At 34.9% G+C, this 22,003-nt stretch overlaps 1 protein-coding gene across 4 annotated transcripts in view; it reads right to left on the bottom strand.

Moving 5' to 3' along the window:
- CNTN1 (contactin 1) overlaps window positions 1-22,003 on the bottom strand; it is a 409,794-nt gene that overhangs the window by 148,563 nt on the left and 239,228 nt on the right. For all 4 annotated transcript variants that reach the window (XM_011936103.1, XM_011936102.1, XM_011936106.1 and 1 more), the window contains exons 2-7: window positions 19,545-19,681; window positions 17,948-17,980; window positions 15,397-15,529; window positions 11,757-11,929; window positions 9,560-9,655; window positions 2,102-2,308 (exon numbers count right to left, since the gene is read on the bottom strand). In XM_011936103.1, the coding sequence (XP_011791493.1) occupies window positions 2,102-2,308; window positions 9,560-9,655; window positions 11,757-11,929; window positions 15,397-15,529; window positions 17,948-17,980; window positions 19,545-19,605 (703 nt within the window). In that variant the 5' untranslated portion in view covers window positions 19,606-19,681. The remainder of the gene's footprint in view (window positions 1-2,101; window positions 2,309-9,559; window positions 9,656-11,756; window positions 11,930-15,396; window positions 15,530-17,947; window positions 17,981-19,544; window positions 19,682-22,003) is intronic.

Raw genomic sequence — 22,003 nt, forward strand, 5'->3', positions numbered from 1 at the left:
TGGATCGTATCTTTGGTTTAAGTCAAAGACCTTGTTGGCATTTTTAAAGGATGGAGCATGGAGAGGAGAAATATATATAGAAGACAATCTCAGAGGTCCATAAAACGCTGTTTCAACACTTCAGGCAGAACAGGTGAGGGCCAACACTAGGGCATAGTTACAGTGAAAACAGAAAGGAAATAGTAAATATAAATTGTATTTTAGAGGCAGAATCAACAGGATGGCTCCTTGGATCAATGTTTCTCAAGGTGTAGATTAAAGGCTCAATCATCAGAATCACCTAGGATACTGGTTCAACTTGTGGATTCCTGGGTCACATTCCATGCCTGATGAATCAGTACATCTGGGTCCCGCATTATTCCCAAAACTCTCCAGGTGCTTACATACTAATTAAGAACCACTGGGTTAGCTGTACCGAAGATCAGCGGAAACTGGGATTTGATAATAAATCATGCTACCTTGAGTTATTAGAAATAAAATTGTGTTGCTAAATAAGCTAAAGAAAAGGAGAAGGTTTTGGGGAGAAATAACGTGTATTTGTGACATTTTGAGCTTAACGTCTTCGAGAACTTTTTGGGGGGACAAGTCCAGGATACAGGAAGAATTGAGATCTAAACACAAGAAAAATTTCAGAGCTGTGAACTTGAAGTCTCCTGCAAAGGTATACTGTTGAAAATGTATAAGTGGGTGAGAATATCTAGGAAAGATTAGAGGAAAATATAAGAAAGAAGAATATTTTGTGAAGAATATTCTATGAAATTTGTCAGAGAGGCAGAAGGGAGATGAAGAGTTCAGGAAATTAGGTGAAGAAAGAAAACTTCATGGAAGGCAGAAGAGGCAGTGTCAAAGGTCGAACAGAAAAAGGACTGCAAAGGGTCCTTCGGATTCAGCAAATAGGAGTTCATAATAATTCAAAATTGCATTGAATGCAAGAGAATATGCAGAGAGAACGAGGTAGAGTAGAATCTGAAGATTCAGGAAAGGAGAAAATAAGTGATGTAGTGAAGTTTCTCATTGAAACAAATGGAATGTGAACCAGAACAACTGGAGAACTTAGCTTGACCAGGGGGAGAAATATTTCTGCTACTGAGACAAAAAGTGAGAAAATAAATAGAAGTGCTGAACTGCAAGTGTATTTCTGGGGAAGAGTAGAAAGAAAATCAAGAGAATTTTTACATGATGGCTTCTTTTCAGTCTATGAAGTAGGGGGTGAGATTATCTCTTAAAACCGAGAAAAGAAAAATGAGCCAGAAAGTCAACAATATTTTTTGAATACCAATTATGTGAGTGTTGTCTTGCAGAGAAAAATAAAAATGGAACCTCAATGGTATTATGGCATTTTTCCCATCATCACATTGTACTTAGGGGTAAAGGCAGGAACCAGACCTAAATCTGTTCATCTGAAGCTGGTATGCTCTCATGAGCTTCAATTTGCTGATATTAATGTAGCAGAAGGACTTGGATAGAAATAATGTAAAGTAAGCAAGTATACTGTGATTTGATTATCTTAAGCAGCAGTGCATTTTAAAGGGGAAGTAGTTCAATTGGAGCTTAGGGAAAAGCCAATCAGATTGTCAGTGGTCATCCGCCGTGGTACTACCAGGGTAGCACCATACGCTGATTATGTAGATTACAAAAGACCATTTTTGTACTTATTTGTATCATGTAAATAGTTTCTTAAAAATACCCAAATAATCAAAATGACTTAAAAAATTCTACAGTTACTATTGTTTGTTTTGATCTACAAATCATTTGATTTCTTCATGAGCTTACTAAGAAGTAGGAATGGCCGCGAAACAAAAAGTAGATGCCAGCAATTTCCACTGTAACCAATACACTAGAACTTGACTAAAGTATCAGTCCCCTCTGTATTTCCCGAGCTAGAGGCAACTCATCCGAACACAACCTTCTTACAGCAATTTTATTAACTGAATCTTCTCAACGCAAAAAGCTTAGGACCAAGCCTTCAACGTGCATCCCCTTCTATATTGTCCTTCCTGAAAAGCCAGCTAGTCCTCACTGGGTATTTCTTTTCACTACGTTAAGTATACCATATGTAGGCAACCTTGCGAAAACAGAGTGTAACAAATAAAATACTTACGTTCAGGTATTGGAATGAGTGGGATGAATTTGCTGAACACGCTCTTTGTAATAGAAGGACTGGAAACAAAGCAGGAATAATTGCCTTTGTCAGAAGCCTCAACATTTGCAATGTAGAGATTGCCATTTGTCTGAGACACAAATCGTCGTTTATCCATTGTGATAAATACAGGAAATTCATTTAGAAGCCAGCGGTAGCTAAGATCATCTAGAAGAAATTATTTTCTTCTAAATATGAAGTGCTTCTCCCAAAGCTGTTACATAATTTAATAGAGGCTAGTAACAAGCTATCATTTAATCTAACAGAGGCTATTGAAGAGCAAATGTTAGGAGAAAGCCAAGACAAACAGTGCACACTTTAAAATATGTACTATATTTTACATGAATATAAGCATTACACTAAGCAATTACATCTATTTATCTATATTTCTATTATTTTATAAACTATTAACATTCTTGCTTTCATTTCATTGATGGGCTAAGTGAAACTCGAAGAGGTTACATAACTTGCTCAGAATTTCATGACTATTATGAAGAAATGGTATTTTGAATCCACGTCTAATAACTCCAGAGCCATGATTAATCTGCCATACTGTATTTTATAAATAAAATTAAGATTACTTACCATATTATCGCTTTGTCTGTTATTTTGTGTGTGTGTGTGTGTGTGTGTACACCTATTTTAAATTATAGAGTTAGAAATGAGCTTACATAACCTATTGTGGTCACATTAAAAAGAGAAAACTACAGAAACAGGGAAAAGTATGGTACTGGTTTAATTAAATATTAGGAGACATATCATATGGTAACTCTTACCCACATGAAATTCCTTTGGCTGAACACACTAACTAGTTAAATGGAAAACTGAATTTCCTCCTTAATTTGCTGAATTTCCTATAGTTTTCTATTCCTTCCTTCCTCTCTGTTTTGATGAATGACTCGCCAGGAGTCATTCAACAAATACACAAGAAGAGACAATGGGAAATGCACACCTTTAGGTCAAAAAATAATGATTCCCTTCAAAACATCTTGATCACATAAAGACAGTTTCTACTGAGAAGAATGTAAGTGGGAATCTCTCTAGGTCAGACTAAATAGGATTTTAGGTGTAAAATGGTGAAAAACCAAGAACTCGCAGCACTCAGGCTTCTTTTAAAAATGAATAATCATGACAAACGGCTATTTTGCTTTGGGGAACTCAACGTGGCTAGCAAAGCTTTTCAAAGAGAGTGTGAAAGCACAATGACTATGAAAAACTAAAAGAGACGCACATTATATAAGCTTCACATAATTGAGAATAATAACCTGAGCATTATATATAGCTTAGCTATGTAATTTTCTCCAGCAAAATACAACATCAAGAAAGACGGTGAATATGATTATATTATTTTGGTTTTCAACATTGATTTTTTTAAATTATAGAAGCAGCAGCATATGTTTATTATTGAAGAAACAGAATACAGTTAAAAAGAGGCAGAAAATTAGACTACTATAATTAGCCTCTAACTCAGAATTATGGTTAACATATATTTCTAGGCACTTATATCTGTGAATAATTGAATTCTTTTAATTTTTTTCTTTTTGCTGATTTAGGGTCATAGGATAATTAGGATAGGAAAATATTTGGGGAGCTGCTTAAATGTCTTAAATGAGGGCTCCTGGGATAAGTAAAGAAGTATCACATTCAGAAAGGAGTATCAAGTAGTCTTTCATCCAAGCTGATATGTATAGTACATTTAAAAGAAGACTTTGATCTTTTCTGATTCTGAAATAATATTTCCTATTCTCAGTTGAAATGTAAGTCCAAATTTTGTAGGGATTTCTGTGAAAAATTAAATCCTCACTCCCCCTACCCCACCACCAAAGCCAAAAATGTCAAGAAAGTATTTCCTTACAGAGAAAGGACTTTTGTAACTATAGGATGTATGAAAGATACTTCCCACAAAATGCATTTAGAGTAATCTGAATCCTCAGTGGTTATGTGAATACAGAGACCTGAATTTTAATTCTCAGTATGACTTTTATCAGTCAGTCTATTACTTATTAGTCACTCTATTACTCAGTTTCTCTAAAATGTAGGACAGTTCCCTGCCCACCACTCATCAAAGATGTGTGAAAAGGAATGAAAGAAGTGATGGTATTTGATCCTTACAAGGGATAAATGCTAACTCAGATAAGTTATTGTCGTGATGTTGTATGAACATAAGTCTTGGACTATAGAACAATTGGTCTGGCTGACTGAATGTCCTATGTAGATTCTCTAATTTATTTATTTTGCAAAACCTGAGTACCTTCCAAGTGCTGCTAAACAAGATAGATGTGGCCTTTGCATTTGTGGGACTTGCAATGTAATTAATCTAAATTTATTTAACAAATCTTACTTATTTTTAAAGCCATTCACTTGGACAAAGCAATAATTGCAATTTGTTAGAATCTGTCAGCACTCATTACAACAAAGGTAGGAAGGGTTCTTGCCATTTTTAAATGGGGGATCCAAGGCCTAATAGGGTGAAGTGACTTGCCAGAGGTCATACAGCAAAAGGGAGGCAGAACTGATGTTCTCACCTCCTTCCCCACCCACCATCACCAAAATTAGCTGTACCAAGACTGGAGCAATAGCCACCCTGACTCTCCGACTTATGGATGAGGCATGATTTTGTCAATCGAGCTAAGCCCTGATCTAGTTTTTTCAAGGACTCAACAGACCATCTTCTTTGTGTCTTTCCTAGCCCCATGCAGATGATAAAATCAACCATCTTTGCAAAAGCCATCTGTTTTCCTCAGATTATAGACTGGATTAAACAATAAATTACTATAAAATTATTTTTTCAGTAAGTGTCAGCATATGCTTAAGAAATGTTGCTTTTACTGGTAGATATAGGAAACTTCTTGCTTTTACCCCAGAAATCTAGAGCACATATACTACAGGAGAAATTCATTTTGTCCAATTACAATGCATTTGGCTAATATCATTGTATTACTTTGAACTACACCACTTATGTAATCTTGCAAAATGCTATATGTATCTGCTTGAAATACACTTGAAATTCTTTAGTTCAAACCATGGAGAAATAACTTGAAAACTTTTTAGAAGATTTTCTTGCCTTTTAGAAAATTAGCTTGAACAGAATGGAATTCGCCTACACCAAAATCACTGTAGCTTCTGATCAGTACTTTAACACAATAAACTATACATTAAACATGTTTGGAAAGAAAGTTTTGATGTGAGCTAATGTGTTGCTTACCCTGGTCTCTCATTCCTGTCTATTTTTGTAATGATCTATTCAGTCTATTAAGATTCTTTCAAGATTATATTCAATATTCCAGGAGTTGTTATTCTGAACAGTACTCTTATTTTCTTATCCATTTTAAATTTCATAATGTCTCTATTGTGAGGTATCTCTTATTTTATCAATAATACTTACCCTTAAAATGACAGACTTTTTTTCCCTTTATTTCTCTCTTGCTATATACAAAGATGTGATTTATATTTTGTGAAATGGAGTAAGTTGATTTTTGATCATGATATTGACAGAAAATTAGTTGGAAAGGAAGCATTATGTTTTCATTTTTGAGAGTCTGTGAGTTTAAAAAGTCTTGCACATTTATGAATTATTTATTGCAATATAATAAAATCAAACAAGTAAGTTTATGTTTTCAGGAAACTTAACCCCTACACTTAATTTAATGAACAAATCTATTTGCTTTTTCTTTCATTTTCTCACTCTCTCAGATATTATATTGAGCACTTACTCTGTGCCACATACGAGGAAATTAGCTGTATATCAAATGTTATAAAATTGAGTGAATATTTGTACTGAAATGCACATTTATGATCACTCTTGATAAATAAGTAAAGTGGTCCAAATGAGAGTTTCCCCCCTTGCAAGGAGCTGCAGACCATCCAAATACAGAGAAAAATATATGAGATTGCAAAAGTTGAGATGTTTCCTTTTGGACTTTTTGCCTGCACATAAATGAGGAAGGTAACATCTCTATAATCCTGAACTAAAAATCTTTAGTGTAGTGAGATATGCTAAATAATAACAGATACAAAACATCAACTGTACTAAAATATGTTTTATTTACTTTAATAATAATCTATTGAAATTACATATCTTTGGCAGGGCACGGTGGCTCACACCTGTAGTCCCAGCACTTTCGGAGGCAGAAGCAGGCAGATTGCCAGGTCAGGAGTTTGAGACCAGCCTGAACAACATGGTGAAACCCTGTTTCTACTAAAACTACAAAAATTAGCTGGGTGTGGTGGTGTGCACCTGTAATCCCAGCCACTTGGGAGGCTGAGGCAGGAGAATCACTTGGACCCGGGAGGCGGAGTTTGTAGTGAGCCAAGATTGTACCACTGCACTCCAGCCTGGGTGACAGAGTGAGACTCCGTCTCAAAAAACAACAACAACAGCAAAAGAAACTACATATCCATTTTATCATTTTCATATACATTTTAAATAAGGAAATTAAGATGTAGACATGCCTAAGTTTACTTGACATAGTAAGGACTGAATCTCAGATCACCAAATGGAATCGATAGGGTTTGACAACTCTAAATAACTGTGTATATAACATTCTTAGAGGTTCAGAACCCAAAGACAGATTCCTTTGCACCCTCAACCCAAGTTCTAAGTCACAAAACATAAAACCTTAATTTACCTTCTTTAAAAAGGAAGGAGATTTATAGCACAGAGATAGTAAAGTAGTATACATACACATATACATACACGCATGGTTTTGAAGCAAATGTCTATTTTTATATCGGTTGAAGGTGGTATAACTGAGGAACTACTCAGATTTATTCTGTGAATTATGTCTCTTGGACTCTTGAACCAACTTTATTTTTGTTTTTGTTTTCCATGTAAACATATTTATCTTTATTGAGATAAGGAAGTAATGGACTCTTTTGGCTTAATGGTTTTAAGCTTCTGCCAACCTTGCTCTGGCCAATGAAATTCTACACTCAGCACCATGGCTAAGAGGCAGCAAAAACTGAAAGCAGGACTTACCTTAGAAAAATATCAGAGCCTGTTCCTTGGACCCCGGCTTCTTGCTTTCTATCTATTCTAATTCCCTAGGTAATCACATTGCCGTCCCATAGTTTTGAAAACAACTTATAGAATGATGAATCACAAATTTATATTCCAAGCTTAGACATCACCCCTGAAATCTACACACATTTGGAACTGCCACCTTGATTTCCATTTGGAAGCTTAACAGATGCTTCACATTTAACATGTCCACACCTATTCCTTCAGCTGAAGTAATGGCAACTTCATTCTTTCAGGAACTCTTGGCAAAAACTTTTATGCCACCCTCAACTTTTATATTTATCTTATATACCACATAAAATCCACAAGCAAGTCCTCTTGGCTTCTCCTTCAAAAGATATGTAGAATTTAACCAAAATATACCTATATTTCTATATAGAATTTAATATATTCTATTTATCTAGAATATGCCTGGATTTATCTTCCCACCTCCACTGCCACCATTTTGGCCCATCATATGCTACCTAAATTATTGCAATACCTCCAAACCGATCTCCTGTTTCCTCCTTTTCCCTCCCCAGGTCCTTTCTTAAAACAGTAACCAGAGTCACCTTTCTATAACTTCAGTCACGTCATGTGTCTCCTCTGCTCAAAGCCCTGAAATGTAAATTGCATTCAAAGTAAAAGCCAAAGTTTTAATAATTGTTATGGATCATAAGGTCCTCCATAACGCAGCTCTTGTACCTCTTTTATTTCATTTATTATGACCCTCTGCCTTATTCACTCTATGACAGCCACCCTGGCTTCCTTGTTTTTCCGTAGTCTGACCTCAGCATCTGCCTGGCATGCTCTTCTCTCAGATACTCATATTGTTAGCTCCTTTACTTCCTTCAGGTGTTTATTCCAACTTTCCTTCTAGTGATGTGCCTTCTGAGTTCAGTCATCCCCTCAATACTTACTCTCTCTACTTCCCTGCATCATATATATATATATCCCTATTTTCAATATCTAACATGCTATGTCTTTTAACCATTTATCTTATTAAGGTCTAACTCTCCCAGTGGAAGACCTCTGAAGGCTGGTAGCTTTTCCTGTTTTGCTCCACTAGGCATTTCTGTGGATTTCATTGTGCCTGCTGTAAAATAAATACTCATAAGAGATTTTCTGAGTCCGTGAGTGATGGAGTGAAGTCCATCCAGTATTAAATATGGTCAAATGTAGTCATTATGGTCAAATGTATACTTTTGGTCATTACTTTGTGGGAAATGCTATGAAAATTGTAGGTTTTTAAATATATATATATATTTAAATATATATATTTAAAACTATATATATAGTTTCTTATATATATATATATAGTTTCAATAGTTTCTTAAGAAAAAGGCTTTTCTCATTGAAAGGGTGTTACAAAATTTTGAATTTTATATGTCCCTCCATATCTATCAAGCAATCATCTTTCTCCTATTATGGAGGAAATCACCAATATTTGATATGTAAATAACCACAGCTATATATATATATATATATATATATAATATATAAACACACACACATATATACATACACACACATACACACACACAATTTCACATGGAATACATAATGTATAATTTTGTGTGAAATATATGTGTGTGTATATGTGCATACACACACATCAGATTGATGTATTCCACACAAAATCCTGCATGTATTCTAAAAGCCTGTTAGGTTTCAGTCTCCATGGAGATGTTTAAAGTCAAATTAATGGCATAATGTTAGAACTATAAGAAGAGAAACATGATTTTTAAATTGTGAAAAGAGGTATTTATATATTGTTTCAAAGGGATATTTGATAAATAAATGAAAATTGGTGAAAGCATATGAAGAATTCATCTTTTAATTAGCACTTTGGTGAATTTTGTCTTAGCCATATAAAAGTACAGAAAACATACATTCAAAGTTGAATTTCGTAACAGATGACACTTAATTAAGCCCCATTTATAAAGTAGATGATTATTCTTGCTGATTGGCATTTCTAAGGAGATTAATAATTTATTATGTCTTTATCCCTTTCTAGTGTTTAATTACATAGAGTTCACAGTATTTTATAGATACTAACTTATTAAGAAAATGATTGATTATACATCCTTTCTTGGTACTATTCTATTTCAGGAATATTTTCTAGAAAATCTAACAGAATTTCCCTGTGGAATAGGAACTTTAATGATGGCATAATACAACATACATAAGTTTATACACTGAAATGATTAGAGATCCTTGGGACTAGAGCCAGGTGACTACTGAGCTGAGAAAGGAAGTGTCCGTAACAATTAGTGACACATTACAAGGTATATAAATATTCAGTCTCATTTAATTAATAATAAGCCATGATTATCAATAATGTAGCATTATTATTAAGACATGGAAACTTGTCCATTTTGTTTCATAGATGCTAATAGTCAGAGAGGAATTAAGGTTACCTGGAAAATGATATGGAGGGTCACAGAGAAGCACCATTCCTTTCCCTTCTTTTACTCTGACCTCAGGACGTTCCTCAGGTGGGAAAGGATCAAGATCTAATTACAAAAGAAAAAAAGGGAAACATTCACTCTCTCATCAATAGAAACAGAGACATTCATCAATTTTACCTTTCAGCGAATAACTCATTCTTGAGATACAGCACTTCTCAGTGGTTTGGCGAAGCTTAGTAAAGTTAGCTCCTTGTTCTTACATTGCTGAGATTTGTATACACTATTAAAAAGTTCTGTGATGAGCTCAAAGTCTACGGATATTGGGAGCAGCCTGCATAACAATTCTGATGACCCTGAAAATCACAAATACCCTAAAGACTTTTGTTTCAGACTTAGGGAGACTCTCAGTCAGAGTATCTGGAAATATAATGAAATCAGACAAACCCAGGATCTACCAAGGAAAGTAAGAAAGAAAGAATGACTTAAGAGGAATGGACTCATTTGAAAGGTTTTTCCCTTCCTGAGGGAGGACTTGGATATTAGGAAGGAATAAGGGTGAAAGGCAGGACCCTATTTAGGGAACATGAAAGTGACCAATCTCTTGCTCCTTCTCAAATTCTGGGTTTGCTTCAGTTTTAATTTTCTTTACTCTTTTCTGTGTATTTGGAACTTACATTTCGCTTGATTCCTTGATATTCTTCTTCCAGTTCTTCATTTGTTTTACTGACATTCATTCTATTTTTTTTCTGCCTCTCTTCCTGCTCCTTACCTGTGATCAGCACCCAAATCGTAACATCGAATTGTTACTTTTCTCAGTATAAATTGTATACCTCTGAAAATCCATCTATTTCAAGTGTTACTTTTTTGCAGAGGACTTTTCAAATCTACTTCTCTAGGCCTGGTGTCTTACTTGAATGCCATCCCTATCCTCAATAGCTTACTTGACATTTCAACTTGGATAACTCAATATCACAATAACCTCTGCATGTGAAGCAACCATTTAAATGCTTCCTGCCATCCTTGAAATTGGTTTTTCTTGCTCCCATCCCATTATTGATGAGAACAGAATGTTTTTGCCCTTTGACTAGATATTCCTTGGGAAACAAAATTTACAGTCTTCTTTCCTTTTGTGCAACCTGTTAATTCCTTCCTTTATATCTATGTTATTTACATTTTCACTCTCACCACACTAATTTAATCATACTTCTCTTCCTGGACCTCTCTCATTCCCTCCTGATAAACCCTACCATGAAGGACTTCTTAAAACATTGTTTTCATCCTATAATTCATTTTGCGAAATATTTAAGTGCTGATTTAAATCATACTGGAGATCACCTGGTCCAACTCATCTCCCAATGTAAACCTTTCTTTCAAAACAACCTCTAATTTTTAGCTTAGCACAGTTTTCCATTATTAATCCTAATTAAATGTTTCATGTAATTTAAATTTAATATAAATTAACTAAAATATAATTACATTTATTCCTACTATGAGAAATCAAATACTAGGGAATAAGATATTGTCATGTTGGGTTGATCTTTGAAGAGTCACAGCCATTATGTTGCAAACATTTTCTTCCCGCAAAAGCCCCTTTGATAATACATGACTTGGCACTTCCACTGATGCATTTCTTCTTCTTCTTCTTCTTCTTCTTCTTCTTTTTTTGAGACAGATTCTTGCTCTGTCACAAGGCTGGAATGCAGTGTCACAATCTTGGCTCATTGCAACATCCACCTCCCGGGTTCAAGCAATTCTCCTGCCTCAGACTCCCGAGTAGCTGGGATTACAGGCACGTGCCACAACGCCCAGCTAATTTTTGTATTTTAAGTAGGGACAGGGTTTCACCATGTTGGCCAGGACGGTCTCGATCTCCTGACCTCATGATTCACGAGCCTTGGCCTCCCAAAGTGCTGGGATTACAGGCATGAGCCACCATGCTCATCCTGATGCTAATTTTTAGAGAGTCATTCAAGATCCTCAGACCTCGGCCTTCCTTTATTTGACAACATCATCTTTCATTGTTTCAAGTGCATTCATAGTATGCCTTGTGGTGCTTTGTTGTCTCCATCACACAATTAAGGCCCACTCATGTTGGAAGATCTACCTCACCTATGATGCCTTCCTCTCACTATCCTTTCTTGATGGTTCTTCTTGCTGAACTCACCTGAACACGCTTGCCCTTTTTAAAAAGTTACAGTTTACTTACATCCAAAGCTCAGGGTTGCTTCAGTGCTTCTGACCATCCCGTAGCTATTGGATGCTAAACAGTAGTAGATTCCAGCATCTTTCTGTTTATCAGGGTTGTTGATAACAAGGTTTCCTCCTACCATACTGTATCGATCACTTGTGAGATCAACGTCCCCATTATTCATTCTCCATCTATGAGAAAAAGACACAAAGGTTATATTACAGGTCATGAGACCTAGAAACTCTACGGAGCTAACACAGTTCTAAAATAATTTGGGTATGGCTCCATGTGAAGTCAGACAATTAAGAATATGATTCAGGTGGTATTTCTTTGTACTCTATAATTCTGAGTCTCTAGAACCATAATTTGTAATTTAGCTCAGATACAGACAAGTAAACCTCAAAGTATGTGACGTATTTTGTCTTTTTTTTGTGAGGTATCTCAAGTGACAAATATTTTGTTGAGTTTTTCTCCATAAATTGATTTCTTGGGATGTAATTAGTAGCCATCTATGCACCAGTTAGATTCATACATATGCAGATATGCTGTCTAAAATATTAAAAGCATTGTTCTACCAGAAATAAATACAAAATATCAATATCTGGCTCTAAATTTCAAAGTAATTTTTCAATAAAACATACTAATCGACATTGGGTTCTGCTCAATAAGTGACATATTCTGACCCCTAGAGGTCAGTCACACAATTTGAAAATGATAAAAGTCAGTAGGGTTTTTGAAAATTTATTCCGAGCCACAAATATACAAGTAAAACTGGATTTTCCTTAGCCTAGAGTTAGTGGTCACTTATGTCTTTTCTCATTACTCAAAGATTACTTTTAATAAAGTAAAACAGGTAAGCAATTCTTTTTCTCACCAATCACACAATATCATAACAATGTAAGACATGCTGCAGATAATCAGAGCATTAACTGATAGGGATAGTATTATAAATAGACTGGAAACAGGGATCTAACTTTCTGATGTGATGATGAAAAGAATGCATGTAAAAAATAGTTCTCAACTAAGAGAACCAGCTGTATAATTTTATAATCATTCTTTATCAGGGTTTATCCTTTAAAGTTCCATGTCCTGAGGAAAGTCATAAGCCTAGAGCTGTGGTCAAATCGCTCAAGTAGTAGTGGCTTGTGGCCACATCACTCATTCCCTGGCCACTTCTAATTTGAGTAATAATCATGCCCAAAAGTCCTAATGACTTTAGAATATCTGTCGTCAAATCAAAGTTACTGGAACATTATTAGTTACAATTTTTTCAGTATAGGAGATAATTTAAAAGCAAGTATAGAAAACTGTGATTTTGCATTTTTAAAATTTACTAAATTACAATCCAATGAATAAAGCCTTCCTCTTACCACAGGTGATGGCAATATTGTCCCCGCCTGAACCATCTAGTGTTAAGTTGCTTAGCTCTTGTCAAGACAGTGGGTTTCTTTGTTGGGCAGCTCCAATTTTTGTAATTTCTCCCTCATTATATTGGTTCCAACTTTTTGTTTATTATCTTAATTTCCTCCACATGGATCTGACTGTGCTTGTGACATCATACAAGGATTACGTTTTTCTGTGTTTGAAGAAATTCACTGGTCTAGTTTCAGAAACATAGACTATTCTACAATCCTTTTTAATACTTTTTTAATTGTAATGCTTGTTTCTTTGGGGATGGAGGAAAGACAATGATAAGCCTCAAGGCTTATAAGTCAGAAGTAATGTCCCCCATTGTACCTCTCGGGATGTTGCTATGAATAGCACGTTGTCACAGAACATGCTACAAATATAAAACTATTATATGAATAAAAAATTGGATGATTACCAAGGTTAGTATAATTTGTCCTGAAATTAAGTACATTTTAAAAACTTTAAATGTTATTTTCCATCAAACTACTTGCATCATGAGCTGATTTTTTTTTCTGTTCTTTTTTCCTGTCAAATGCAGACTGCCTTCATAACAAGATTAAACATCTATCTGTCTTCTCCAGTTCTATCTATTAATGTATGGATAACCAGGCCAAACTTAAAGTGGGAATTTCAGTGCTGGGTTCAACCTGTGAGAGGCAGTTGGTGACTTACTGGCAAAGCAAAGCTTTGCTTTTTATTGTGCCAGTGTGGTGGGGTGATGGGAGCAGCAAGCAGAAGCATAGCCTTTTCCATGTTTCTAGAACATTATCTGAGAGCAGCCCTTTCTTCTGGTTGCCTCTGTTCCAGCCTAGAGACGGATTTGCTAAGGTCCCTTGTGTGAATGTAAACAACAGAGTGTCACAGAATGAGTGTCATTGAAAGAGCTTTCGGGATTCTATCAATCTATCCAGATAGATAAATAATGAAAAAATTGCATACCTCTTTGGAAGTCATAAAACCTGTGTTTCAGTCTTGGATCTGTGATTTACTAGTTCTTGAGCAAGCAAATTTACTTATTCGGGATTCAGCTTCCTCTCCTGTAAAATTTTCTCGGATTGGATCTCCTCTACATATCCTATTAGTTCTATTATTCCATGTCAGTGACAAATAGGCTCCCATTATATACAGCTTAAGGGTGCAAATAAGTCTAGTCCATCAAATATTTTCAGAACAAATGTGTTATTTATAATTTATAAAATACCTACTTATGTCTCATTTCCATTCATGAAATTGAAACAATAAAAATAATTTCAATGGGATGGTAATTTTGTATCTAAATTCACATTTTATCTTAAGAATAATTTTGTAATTATAGCCAAAGGCAGGAAAAACCTGAGTACCATTAGAATCAAATGGGTGGAAGGGGATATTCTCTTTTATAAGAACTTTTTATAATAACAGAAAGTTACTTTTCTATCCAGGAAAAAATATTAAAATTAACTTTGTTGAGCAACAACCTTCAATTTAGTCAGGTGACATGAACACACTAGAGCCCCCAATTTCTCCATCAGTCACTTGTTTTGTCTTCATGGAACCATTGCACAGGTGAAATTTAAACCCACTGGCTTTCGGTTGATTTTTGCATCTCATTCTTTGCATCTGATGAGAAACTGTTAGTATACTTTTCTGACACATCTGAAGCAGGAAAACTCATTGTTGCTTTTTATAAAGTTGTTTTTGACAGCATACATATGTAACCCAGAAAAACAGTAAGAGGTATGTTTATATAGATTTTCCTATAGGTAGAGACATTTAAGAAATTTGCTGTGTTGGCTGGAATACAGATATGAGACTGTTGAAAAAGCTGATGCTTTCTACAGTTATTTGTGCAAAATCTTTAAATGTGCTTAATATAAAAATGTATCCATTTCTGTAGGTATGAGTTATCCAGGCCAGTACATAACAAAAACATTTTATCCTCAAATCTGTATACTTAAATTATGCATAATTTTATATAACCATTCGTAGGCTTAAAAACATGGTTTCCATTATACAAATTGTAAGTGGATGATGTCAAATGCCAGTAGCATTACCTGTGCATAAAATAGTGGGAATTATTTGCATATATTTAAGAAAATCTCCTATTTGAGCATTAGACAACTTTTTTAATAGCTTGTATGCCAATATTTTTGTTAATGTCCATGGAATTTGCAGAAAGCACTATATTATATCTGTACAAGTTCATAGCCGCTGATCTGTGATCATTACTCTGATACTCCATTCTGAAAAGACAAGTAAGGTACATTACTTGTAAACCGGGAAAGGGCTGGCTCGTGCCCTGCAGTTGAGTGAGACTTTTCCTTCCAGTGATTCCTCTGGATAAATGGTATTGATTGGCTGCTCTTCAAAAATTGGTCCAAATCCTTTGTCTTCCTCAGAAACTACAAGAAAAATTTTAAAAAATTGTTTTACATTGTACTGCTTTATAAGTCAAAGAAAATTTGGGAACACTGAAAAAAATTTGCTTGAAAAAAATCAGAAACAGAATCTCCATTTTAATTCAAAACAAAGATATTTGCCAAACATCAGGCTCTTCATTTAAAATTATTTTCTGTGAATCTCCTGACATTTCTCCAAATGTACCATGTGTTGCCAAACTTAACTACTTTCCACTTCCCCAAACAAGCTGTGCTTTCATGCCCCTGAGCCTCTGCATATGCTTTTGGTTTTCCTAGAATCATCATTCTACTTTTCTTGTCCTATCAAAATTTGCACGATACTTTGGTGACCTAGCCATAGTTAGTTCCATCAGAAAGCCAAAACCTCTCATCTCTCCTGGCTCCTATTGGTCCTCTTTTGAGTTCCTGTAGTTCCCCATATAGGTTATGGTACTTAATACACTTGCTATGATTCTTGGTACAACTTTCTGTTCTGCTAGATTGCAAATGCTTGAGAACAGGTGGCTATGTCTTTCATCTGTGTACATCATTCTCCTGGGTAGCTGCCTGGTTGTCTGGAAAACAATAGGAGCCTAACGATTTTTGAACAAGAGTTTGAATGTGAAGGAGAGTTTCTTGATGTTGTGGAAATGAGTCTCTTTTCTGAGCCAGTTTTTGTTGATTTTTTTCTAAACATGTGACTAGCATTGGCACTCAGCACCATCTAGAACAATCAATCAATAAATTGCATGGATATTGGATCTAAACAGCTGGTTTAAAATTTATCACAAACAGCTGTGTTGAGAAGCAGTTGTTTCTGGTGGTCTATTCTCCCTGGAAGGGAAGAGTGACACCTGACAGCAGGATGAGGAGAAGAGAATCATTTACATGCCACCACTGTGGCAGCATTTACAGAGCACAGCGCAAAGCCATATGCTTCAAATGAATTAATAATGATCTGTGTGGCTAGAAAGAATGAATATTCTTACAGGTCACTGGAATGTCTCTGCCAGATCTAAGCCATGATTCACTCCTCCAGTTATTTTTTAAGAGAGAGGTAAAGGCAATGGCACACAGACATTTTATCTTCTCTAACACTAAACTTGAAGATGAGAGCTCTGTTCCAGCTTCCTTTTGAAGAAATAGTTTCATTATGTCATTTAAATCTCGCCTCAGTACCATTGTCAGTGTGCCTTTGGACAAATTATTGAATCTCTCCAAAGCTCAATATCACTCTTTATAAAATGGGGATAATAAAATCTACCTGATAAGGTTATTGTCAGAATTATTTTGAGACAATTCATGGAAGATGGCAGTGTACCTGGCTTATAATCAGCAATGAATAAATGCTAATTTTAAAACCATTCTCATGAATTTGCCAATCTCTTCAAAATTTAGTTTATGTTTCTTATGTATATAAAATATTCGACTAATCATGAAGCTTCTAAAAACCAGAAGCCAAGTTTTCACTCTTGTAGCTCTGGTCCTATTAGCACTGTGTTTGGGACACTGAGTACATTTTTTTTGTACATATAGATGGTTACTAAAATCCTCAAGTTAATTCCACTGCCCCTCCTCCCCCACCCCCCACCCCAGCCACTGGTATGAGGAATTAATTTCTCTAATTAATAAGTTAACCCAAAATGTTTCAAAGGGAGCTGCCTCATCCTTGGTTGAAATTTGCTGAAACTTTTATTCAATAGTTTATAGACCTCAGACACATTCCATAACCACCATCCTGTTTCAGATAGGAAATAAATAGCTGGATCAAAATCAGAAGGATGAGAGGAACTGATACTTAGACTTAGCTCCTGCAATGAAGTTATATAATTCACGCAAGATAGTAAGATCATCTAGTGAGTACTGAGCTGAAAATGCAAATTCAGGCTGGTCTTACTCTAGATTCTGTATTTTTCCCAGTGTACCGTGCTGACTTTATTTCTGCAATATCTGTTTGGTAGTTGAAGTAGGATCTAAACTGCGAGCTTATTAAACAATAAATTTTGCAATATCTGTAAACTTTTAATTGAACTGAATCTTAAGACTCCAAGTTCACTAACTTTAGTTATCTCCCTTGCAACAAAGCAAGAGGTTTTCAAAAATAAGTTCAATGCTTACAAATTTTAAAATATTACTTCCAAATTTAGTGGTATAGCATTGTTACAAAGCATGCAGGAAAAAATACCAGCCACAGTGAATATTTTCCATTTGCTACAATCCTCTCATTGGATATTTGTTTATGATGTAGCCACTCATTCGATAGTTTGCTTACAATCTCAGAAAGATCACATTACAAAATTTCATAGTGATCTAACATTAACCATTTGCCTTAAAGTTTAGAGAGTTAATAGCTTAAAACAAGGATAAAATAGATTCAATAAGGAAAAGGTGTTTACAAGGTTTACTCTTTGGTCAACTTACCTCCATGACCGTATCTTCTATACCATGTAAACTCTAAAAATGAAAGAAAAAACAATTTTGATCCTGAAGCAGTTATTCAAATTGTGGTTTCAAACATTACTTAAATAGCTGAGATGCTAGACAGTGGGATGAGAGTAGTGGCCCTTTACTATAAAGGTTGAAGTATCTTCATATCTGTGCAGACATTTACTTCTTATCTTGACATTAATAGTTGCAGCACCAAAGTTTGCAGTCAATAGAATTCATATGAATTTTAAGTACTAATAGGATAATTTTTGTTTTATTTTATTCACAAAAATAAGACTTCACAATGACTTTACCAAATTTTTTCTTTATTATATTTACACTATATATGTAAATATATTATGCATATTATTACATAAATGTATGTGAGTGAGTGTGCACAATTACCCTGGTTATAAAATATATATTTATCAATGTCATTAAAATCCTTGAGTACTAATGAAATGATCTCTTCTGGATTTTGGAGTGAGCATAATAAAAATTATTCCCCAAAATAAAGTAATTTTTTATGTTCTTAATAATGATGCCTTTCAGATTAATCATTAAAGTGATCAGTGGGGATTTATATACAAAAGGATGAGGACCACTTAAGTCTTGAACAAAACAGTCACTCAACAAGTATCTATTGGGTTAGGTCATTAACATGAGAGTATTAGAAAAATTGATTGTTAGAATTCAATTTTTCTAATACTTTCATAATAATGACCTAGCTCGATAAGTACTAGTTGGGTAATGATATCAATTTTTCAGATAAAGATATGGTGTGCCTCTCATTGTAGGAAATAGGTCTGAATGCTTCACACTTGCCTTTGAAAGACAGAAATACGATATTTCTTTGTCCTAAAATGAATGCCACTCTCAAAATTGTTTTATTAGTCTTATGTCCCTATACACACTGTAGATTACTTTAATCATTTTTTAAATTATATTTATCAAATTGGTAAAAGAGTTGTAAGGTTCAGTAGTGTGTTGCATCTACTTATAGCTCTTAAGAAGTGATTATTAATTTTCAGAAATTTTGTGAATCAATTGTTAACATGGCCAGTATTAAAAATTATATTAATTTACAAAGAAATAAATTATACTAAGAACAAAGGGAACAAATGCTTAAAACCCATTGCTTTCTCTCTTTTATTTACTATATTTTATATTCTATTTGCCGTTGTGGTTACTTATATCTGGGTGGTGAAAATACTACAAACTAGTGAGCTATTGCACATCTTTCCAGTTCCACATTAAATGATGTCAAGTTGAAACTGGCCATGGTAGGAGAATTTACTCCCCAGTAATAGACAAATGCTGCACTCCAGGGATCTCCCCAGAGATCTAGATTTTAAACATTCACCAGCACACTATTACCCAAGATTGGCAATGTTTTGTGAAATCTTAATTGAAATTAAAGAGGAAATACGGTCACCCTTAATACATATTTATCTACCTGTCTGACCCAGATGTCAAGAGCAAATAAGGATTTTTACATCATACAACACATTTAATAAAATAAACACACATATCAATTATGATCAATTATGTTGACATAATATATGTAGAATATACAAAGGATATTTCTTACCTGCTAGACATGTAGTAATAGATATTATCACAAGATGACTGACCAGCAACCACATTTTCATCTTGTATTCAGTGGAAGTTCGGTTCAATTTTCCAAAAAAGAATTTAGCTTTATGGCAATTGGATAATTTTAAACACCTGCATCAAGAAAGAAAAGAAGAAGGAAAGAAATAGAGGGAAGGAGAGGGGAAGGAAGGGGAGAGGAGGAGAGCAAAGGAGAAGAAAGAAAGGGAAGGAAATGGAAAATGTTCATCATTTGAGGAAGACATTATTAACCTATTTGACTTTATGTTTTTTGTTTGTAGAATAAGTTTTCATTTCTTTAAATATATTTGTAAACACCATGTAATGAAAGGAGTGGAGTCAGTATCAGAAGGCTTCAGCTGACATCCTAGTATTGACACAATGCAATCAGGAGCGTCACTCAATCCTGTGTTTAGGTTTCTTTTCCTCTGTAACCATTGAGTATAATAATCCTTTTCTACAAAGAGCACAGTTGTAAACATTTTGATATCAGTCACTTTAATTGAAGGTTACATTTAATCGAAGCCCTGGTTGAAAGATTCAATTGAAGTCACATTTGTGTAAGAGCTTGTAAACTCACAGACATAACACAAGGGTGATGATGTTAGCGTTTTCTGTTGGTGGCTTAAAGAAAATTTTTGCCAGACATGCTAATTTTAAATGTTAAAATACATTAATTAACAAAATATTCATTCCTCCTCATCCCTTTTACTTCTTTCACTTATTAATTCAATGAAAAAGCAAATAAGTGTTCCTTGCATGTCAACAGGTGACAATCAAGGTTTTGTGGGGTCAAAATTGTCCATTCGGAGAGCTTTCTTTCAGGACAAGAAGAAAATAAAATTACTAATGTAAAGGAAACTACAAAACCATGTAGCAGCCTAATTAAAATATCTTGCTTTTAAAAATTTTGCAGTAATGTACGACCATGTGAGTACACTGCTAAGGTTTCACCCAGGATCCCAGAATAGCCCCATGCAGGTGAAGGGCGCTGCAACTTAAGTTTCATCATCTCCATGGTAAAATCCACCACTGTGACAAAGCAGGTAGCTACGAAGACGCAAAAAAGAAAGACACAGTTTGCTTGCTCTTAAGAAGTTCATAGAAAAAGAGTACACAGATATGTGAACAAGCCAGTGCAATAACATAGTGGTGTGGACCTGTATGCTATTAAATGTGAAAAAGTGTTAATCATTTTCACTGAAAGCATGGTAAACACAGCATGGTGGGAATGGGCCTTCCTGCGGTAGGCAGAGTATTATACAGGAGTGTTGCACTCTTAGATTTGAGTCATTTGGTGACTTCCTGCCTCAACCACCACTTACTGGATCACTTTAAGAATGATATGGCCCAGGGCATTAGGAAGAGCACTCATCAGTAATGACACAATAGGAGTTTCATATTGAAAAGACATTAAATCATTGTTTTAAAAGAATATATAATAGCATAACTGAAATCTCATGACATAGAGTTGAGTGAAAATATAAATTAAGATAGAGCATGGGCCAGGCATGGTGGCTCACACCTGTAATCTCAGCCCTTTGGGAAGCCGAAGCAGGCAGATCACCTGAGGTCAGGAGTTCGAGACCAGCCTGACCAACATGGTGAAACCCCCATCTCTACTAAAAATACAAAATTAGCCTGGCATGGTGGCACATGCCTGTATCCCAGCTACTCGGGGGGCTGAGGCAGGAGAATCACTTGAACCCGGGAGGCGGAGGTTACAGTGAGCCGAGACCTTCATGCCACTGCAATCCAGCCTGGGCAACAAAAGCAAAACTCAGTCTCAAAAAAAAAAAAAAAAAAAAGCATGAAAACAATTCTAATATAGGAGTCTATTTTTTAATGGATTTTGAGAACACACATACTCCCTGATTTGCAAGAATCCTAGCATTTGGCAGAGGCTGGACAAAATTTTTACCTCGCCCATGGTAACATATGGGTCAGGATAAACATATTTTTCCTTTTTAATGTATATGTCTGAAATTTAAAATTTTTATTAATTTATTTTCCTAGGCAGAATTGGACAGAGAGGAAACTAAATAGTTCAACACTGGTGAAGAATGAAAAACAACTCTTTTAGAGGACAGGAAAATCAATTATGTGATCTGTGGAAGGATTTTTAGCTTTTTATTTTGATTGTGCATCACATCGTTATCCACATATAGACCTAAGTGAAAATTTTTGAAATGTGTATACACTGGTTATGCTTACCTAAACTTTGTCACAAAAATGTGGATTTGATCTTTTTTTTTGGCCTGATAGTTTCTAATTTTTCTCATTGAGTTACGCATACAAAATAAGACAAGTTCTTTTAATGAAGAGAAAGTTAGAAAAAGCAAACACATAAAGATGCCAAAACTTGAATGCCAATCAAACAATTGACTTTGTAAAAATTAACTTAGAAAACATTTTTTTTTAATTTTAATTTTATTA

The sequence above is a fragment of the Colobus angolensis genome, unplaced genomic scaffold (genome assembly GCF_000951035.1).
Source record: "Colobus angolensis palliatus isolate OR3802 unplaced genomic scaffold, Cang.pa_1.0 Scaffold150, whole genome shotgun sequence".
NCBI lineage: Eukaryota > Metazoa > Chordata > Mammalia > Primates > Cercopithecidae > Colobus > Colobus angolensis.